The sequence below is a fragment of the Garra rufa genome, chromosome 12, assembly GCF_049309525.1.
Source record: "Garra rufa chromosome 12, GarRuf1.0, whole genome shotgun sequence".
Lineage (NCBI taxonomy): Eukaryota > Metazoa > Chordata > Actinopteri > Cypriniformes > Cyprinidae > Garra > Garra rufa.
Genome location: NC_133372.1, coordinates 45,758,791 through 45,766,034, shown reverse-complemented (window position 1 = coordinate 45,766,034; position 7,244 = coordinate 45,758,791). Strand labels below are relative to the sequence as shown.

At 35.1% G+C, this 7,244-nt stretch overlaps 1 protein-coding gene across 3 annotated transcripts in view; it reads right to left on the bottom strand.

Moving 5' to 3' along the window:
• Positions 1 to 202: 202 nt before the first annotated feature.
• ralgapb (Ral GTPase activating protein non-catalytic subunit beta) overlaps positions 203 to 7,244 on the bottom strand; it is a 56,060-nt gene continuing 49,018 nt past the window's right edge. For 2 of the 3 annotated variants that reach the window (XM_073851398.1, XM_073851399.1), the window contains exons 27-30: positions 6,154 to 6,259; positions 5,990 to 6,065; positions 3,262 to 3,410; positions 203 to 3,179 (exon numbers count right to left, since the gene is read on the bottom strand). In XM_073851398.1, the coding sequence (XP_073707499.1) occupies positions 2,986 to 3,179; positions 3,262 to 3,410; positions 5,990 to 6,065; positions 6,154 to 6,259 (525 nt within the window). In that variant the 3' untranslated portion in view covers positions 203 to 2,985. The remainder of the gene's footprint in view (positions 3,180 to 3,261; positions 3,411 to 5,989; positions 6,066 to 6,153; positions 6,260 to 7,244) is intronic. The other variant, XR_012357222.1, reaches the window with a different exon arrangement.

Here is a 7,244-nt window from a genome sequence, read left to right as displayed (position 1 = left end):
CAAAAACCAGCGTGCATGATGAATGTTGGGTAATAATTGGGTTTTATCTCCGTAAAGAGCTGCGTGAGATAACAGCATGACTAATGAGAGCTGCCTTCGCATCAGACGCCACTTTTGTTCAGGTGCAAAACCGAATAATAACAGTTTTTTAGAGATAAACGCAAGGGGCACATGCTCACAGCGAAGCTTTCAGAGCCGTTGATCTGATAAGAATTTCATTAAAATCTTTATTTCATTACATGTGTTACATTCAATATCCAATGTTTCTCTTGGACACATATATGATGGCATAAATACAAACAAGCGTTCATCTGTTGTGCCGTCCCTAATCAATAGTATAAGATGAGTGAGCAGAACTTCACACCCGCGGATATTTACATAGAAAGTCAAACTTTATACAAAGTCCATGCCGTCAATATTTACACACGGAAAAAGAGACGCCTCAAGAGCAACCGGCCTTTACAGTTTGTTCTTACAAAAGAAACGCAGCGTTAACAGGGAGCTCCTGACCACAAAAATGGGACATGACTTGTGAACCTCTTCCAGAATTGTTATTAGCAAGAACCGGACATCAAAACGTGGCTTTGTGTTGGGGTGACGTCTGCATTTAAAGGCATTTTATATGGAAAACTCAAATAAATAAACACAGGCCATCCGGAATGACAACGCAAATAGGAATCGGTTATTCCTGTAGTGCTTTCGAGCTTTGATTTGATGATGGAAATGATGGGTAAATTAAATGTGGTCAATGAGAAAGTGTCAGAAACACTAAATTAAAAAGTAAGGAAATAAATGATAAGCCCTTGTAATGTCTTTCGACTGAATTTGCTACGTACTCAGTCGTTTTTCTGCGAGATGTGAATGACAATCTCTGTTTCTCAGTCATTCCACTGCAATAAATGCTTTTCTTATTTAGAATTTTTGTCTTGTTTTCAGCCAAAACATCTACAAATTCTTAAATCAAGAAGTAAAAATTACGTTCTTATTTTCAGAAAAAAACGGTCAAAATTAAGTGAGTTTTTGCTTAGAACAAGCTAAATAATCTGCCAATGGGGTAAGCAAAAAAATCTAATTTCAAACAGAAAACAAGAGTATTTTTCTTACCCCATTGGCAGATCATTTAGCTCGTTTCAAGCAAAAACGCACTTAATTTTGACTTGTTTTTTCTGAAAACGAGAAAATAATTGCAAGAATTTGTAGATGTTTTAGCTGGAAACAAGACAAAACATTTAAGTAAGAATGCATTTTTTTTTCAGTGTCCTCATTGTTTGTAGACGGAAATAATTTTCTGAAAGAAAGAAGCAGCAGCAGAGATGAAGAGAGCAGAATGAAGTACATGATGAAGAGGAAGATGAAGATGAAGAAGCGACTGGTATCATATCGTTGGCTGCTGGAGATTAGTGTTCATTTTTATAGTGCTTTAGAGGAAATGGCTTCACGTGAGGACGTTCCTTCAAATAATAAGCATGATGAAATAAAATGTCATTCATTGTGAAGTACAGTAACATGGTGAATCTCACCAAACCAGTCAACGAGTTATATTTCACTCCAAAAATCTCAGGAAATTAAAATAGATTTGCATAAAGAAAATAAAATGATATCATGCAATGCAAAAAAAAATGCAAAGAATAATTATGTTTTATTTAAATTTTACAGAATTGGTTGTAATGTCAATTATGCCAATTTAAATAAAACATTCTACTACAGTATTTTTTATGCTATTACAGTAATTAAAAAATACATTTGAGAATTCTGAAAAATTAATTATTATCAATCAATTATTTCATTATTTATTATAATTAAGAACTGCATGTATAGAGAATCTGGGTATGAATCAAGAAAATGTCACAAAAATGAAAACAGACTTCATTTTTTTATGCAAAATATAGAAATATAGACTGCTGCTCAAAAGTTTGGGATTAGTAAGACTATTTATTCTTTTATTTTTTATTAAAGCCTCTTACGCTCATCAAGGCTGCATTTATGTAATTAAAAACACAGAAAAAAAACAATAATACAATAAATGTTATTACAATATAAAATAATGGTTTCTATTATAATATACTTAAAAATATAATTTATTCCTGTGACGCAAAGCTGAACTTTCATCAGCTGTTACGCCGGTCTTTAGTGTCACATCATCCTTCAGAAACCATTCTAAAATACTGATTTATTATTAGAATTATTCATGTTGGCAACAGTTGAAAAGAACAGCTTTTATTCCAAATATAAATCTTTTCTAACAATATAAGTCTTTGCTATCACTTTTCTTTTTATCAATTTAACACATCCTTGCGGAATAAAAGTATTAATTCCTTTCAAAGAAAGAAAGAATAAATATTTACCCCGAACTTTGGAACAGTAGTGTATATTGTTAGAAAACCTTTCAATTTTAAATACAATTTTATTGATCAAAGAATTCCGAAAAAAGTATCACAGGTTCCAAAAAAATATTAAGCAGCACAACTGTTTTCAACACTGATAATAAATCAGTATATTAGAATGATTTCTGAAGGATCATGTGACACAGAAGACTGGAGTAATGATGCTGAAAAATTCAGCTTTGATCACTGAAATAAATTAGATTTTTAACGCTTATTAAAATAGAAGAACGTTGTTTTATGTCGTAACAATATTGAACAATATAAAATTTTTATCTGTATTTTTGATCAAATAAACGCTGCCTGGATGAGCATTTCAAACGTATTTAAAATAGATTCAAAATTGACTGAACCCAAACTTTAGAGCATTTTATTTATTTATTTACTTTTACTATGGGGTGAAATATAACCGTGAGCAGTTTTCATGAGATCCATAGTAGACCTAATGAATCCGTTTAAGATCCGCAACAATAATCCCCTTGTCAGGTGGGCACTGATTAAGCGAGTATTTGGCCGAATTGACATACAAAATGTAATTCATCAAAAACCACCAAGTCGAGCGCAGAGGAATTCCACCTTTGTTTGCGTTGGTCTGCGTGTTCGTTTATGGGTTGAGGCTCGTCTCACCGACCTCCAAGAACAGCGAGGTGTAAAACTCAGGCTCTAGCTGTTTGTTGCGGTAACGGTTCACGATTTCAGCGATTTTCTGTTTCCGCCGGACGTGTGGCGGGCTGTAAGAGTCGCTTTCGAGACGCTTCCTCCGACACGCGTTTATTACAGTCTGTCGCACCAGGAATCCTGGAGAGGGTGAGAGAATGACAAATTCATCAGTGTAGACTTCATTTATACACTCAGGACACTCACACACAGAGACACATACCCAGCGATCTCCTGCTGACCACCATGTTGTCCACCAGAGGAATGACCATGTTGAATTTGCCCATAGCACCGTGCAGTTTGATCCGGAACAAGCCGGTTTTCAGTGGATGGATGAATATTATGGGAATGTCCTTCTCTGAGGAGCTGGATCTGAGAAAGAACACGAGTGATGGTGAATGAGATCAACTGACCATATGCATTACTTCCGGTCAACTGTCCTGTGCCGTAATAGTAGTGTCCTTTGCTCGTTTTCTCTACATAATCCATTCACAATCAAAGAAAAGTTTTGTTTGTCTAAGAGGACCAAAACATCCATGTATACCGTTTCAAGAATGACAAACGCCAGTAAAAAAAAAAAAAAAAACAGCTTAATATGTGTGAGTCATTGCTATTTTTGACAGTAATAACCGGACGAAAAATCTGATCACTAAGACTAAATTCAGAGTAACAACACTACAGCAGTAACAAGTTTGTGCTGGTTAAAGGAACCGTATGTAAGAAATTTATGTCAGTTAATCATAAAATGGCCCTGACATGTCACTAGACATTAAGAAATCATGTTCATTTCAAATACTTATATCACTGACAACAGTGGTCCGGCCAGGATATTGTCATTTAAAAGTGAGAGTTGCAGCCCTCAACTGATGTTATTGTTGTCATTTTGTGTTTTGGTCTGAGGCGCCACCCTCCAGCTATCTACCAATCACGAAGTCAGTAGAGTTTTGTGAGACAGGTTGCCAGCTCTGTCTGCTCTAGTTACAGCTACGAACGGTGTCGGATAAAACATGTATAACGTTACAAACCTAAAAGACCTCGTTATGAATCCGAAATACGTCGTGACAAAGTCCGAAATAAAATAAGGATTGGTATAGGAGATGCCTTTGAAAGATGGAGACGGCTGAAAACGGAGAAGAATTTCAAGATTGACACCAACGTTGATGATTTTCTCCTGGACAGGTAAGATTCATCTATGTTTGGCTAACTTTGCTTCCGTACACAGTGGATTTTCCACGGTCGGCAGTACTAAATGCGTTCATAAAAAGCTTTATATCGCACCACTAGCAGGGTATGAAAACAATCTATGTTCCGACTGAACTGTGGTATTACAGTACATCTTTGCGAAATATTTGGCTAATCGCCAACTGTAAATTTTTGCGATACATAATTACTTCGCAAAACATCTCTTGTGAAGCATAAACATAATTAACAGAAGAAAAACAAATGACTGTGTAGGACTCGTCACTTGAAGCTCCTTGTAGCAGCCTACTCCTGCAGCTTAGCTGGCAACCTCGAGTCAGGGGGGAGCGGGAGGGGATACACCGTTCTACAGTATTTTGAAAGTGATTGCAGTACCAGTTTTGGCCACAATCCTACATACGGTTCCTTTAAATATAGATTATTTAATAGCGTTTACAGTTCAAGATAAAGCTTAAAAGATGCAGTTATTAAATTATATAAAATATTTTCAAATCCATATCGATTGCATTGTTTAAAGGAACTGTATGTAGGATTGTGGCCAAAACTGGTACTGCAATCATTTTCAAAATACTGTAGAACGTGTATCCCCTCCCCCTCCCCCCTGACTCGAGGTTGCCAGCTAAGCTGCAGGACCCGTTTTCAGCCGTCTCCATCTTTCAAAGGTATCTCCTATACAAATCCTTGTTTTATTTCAGACTTTGTCACGACGTATTTCGGATTCATAACGAGGTCTTTTAGGTTTCGTAACGTTATACGTGTTTTATCCGACACGTTCGTAGCTGCAGCTGTAACTACAGCAGAGCTGGCAACCCGGATGACGAAACTCTACTGACTTCGTGATTAGTAGATAGCTGGAGGGTGGAGCCTCAGACCAAAACACAAAATGACAACAATAACATCAGTTGTGGGCTGCAACTTTCACTTTTAAATGACAATATCCTGGCCAGACCACTGTTGTCAGTGATATAAGTACTTGAAATGAACATGATTTCTTAATGTCTAGTGACATGTCAGGGCCATTTTATGATTAACTGAAATAAATTTCTTACATACAGTTCCTTTAAATTCTTATACCATTAATATTTAACGTATTTAATATGTAGTGAACTATATCTAAGTATTTCAATAATTCACCCTTATAGGCTCTTTGTGTCTGAGCTTATTTATTTATTTATTTATTTAAATGACTTTCTGCACTTGCTATATACTTCAGTGCGGTAAAAGTACTACAATTTATTATACTAGTCACTTTATAATAAATCGAAAAGCAAGACGTCTTGAAAAATCTAGGGAGCTGAAATTGCAGCTGCAGCCAATGATTGATCCTCTGCTGCCATCTTCTGGTTATATGAGTAATTTCACATCATTTTCATCATAAAAAAAAAGATGTTTTCCATGAAAAGACATTTTTCCATGTCATCTTTATAAATGAAAAATGAATCTTTGAAGTGAATTTTACTGCATATGTGATAGTGTTTAGCTGTCAGCAGGTTCTCTCCTGGGATTACCAGGCTCCGCATTTCAATGATTTGTTTTTTAATAATATGAAACTGAATGTTCATGCCGCTATCATTATTTATGATGTTGCAATTATTATTTTTCTCAGTTTCTGATAAGAACGAGGCAGTAGAGGAGTCTCAAGAGTGTCCACATACATATAGCACATATAAAATGAGCTGGCTTATCTAAAGAAGGCTCTGTGCATATAGTCAATTCAGGGACTGAAATCAGTTTTTCAAACGGTTTGTTACCTGGAAGCGCTGCTATTGACGGCCGTCTCTACGCCGGTGCTCGTCTCTGCCAGTAACTCAGACACTGGAAAGTTCTCTGAGAGAAAAAGGGCAAATTTGGTGTAGGATATACTTTGAAAAATTAGCAAATCAATGATTTTTAAGTGAAGTGTAAAACATTTTACCTATATCATCGTATCGCTCAACCCACACAACCAACACTTTGGTGTCCGGTCCTAATGGCGGTATCGTCCTGCCAGGTGGCAGCTTTTTGCTTTTCACTGTGGGGGACTGACCACAAGAAATATACATTATACACTACCATTCAAAATCTTGGAATAATCAAGATTTCTTGATGTATCTGTAAGAAGTCTCTTCTTCTCACCAAGGCTGCATTTATGATCAAATATACAGTAAAATAATTTAAATTTAAAATAGCTGTTATCTGTTAAAATTTATTTTTTGTGGTTTTTGTGAATAGGAAACTAAATAGAGCTTGAAAACAAAGTCAAACTTTTGTTCTTATTCAACAAAAGGTCAATGAATAAAGCAGCTCAACCTGCAGAAAATATTAATCATCCTCCTTAGTATGTTCAAATACTGTACATAATATCAGTGCTTTTGTTTTGTTTTTACATTTTATATCAGTTTGCAACTAGAAATGTGAAAAAAGATCATTTAAAACCCGATTTGTGTAGGGTTGTTGAGTAATAACTCATGTTTTACTTTTGTTCTTACAACTTTATGCCTATATACATATATACACTGCTGCTCAAAAGGTTGGCATCAGACAAATTTGTAATGCTTTTTAAAGAAGCTTCTCAAGGCTGTATATTTGATTAAAAATACAGAAAAAACTGTAATATTGTGAAATGTTAATGCAATTTAAAACAACGGTTTTCTATTTTAATATACTTTAAAATATAATTTATTCCTGTGCTCAAAGCTGAATTTTCAGCATCATTACTCCAGTCTTTAGTGTCAAATGATCCTTCAGAAATCATTCTAATATTTTGATTTGCTGCTTAAGAGACATTATTATCAAATGTTTAAAATATAAGGGTTTAGGGATTTTTTTTTTATGAATCAATGATGCATTCCAATGATTCAAGTGACATTAAAGACATTGGTTATAAAGTTCAAAAGATTTCCATTTCAAATAAACGCTGTTCTTTTGAACTTTCCATTCATCAGCGAATCCTGAAAAATAAAATGTATGATGGTTTCCTCAAACATATCGGGCAGCATAACTGTTTTCACCAGTGATAATATTCAG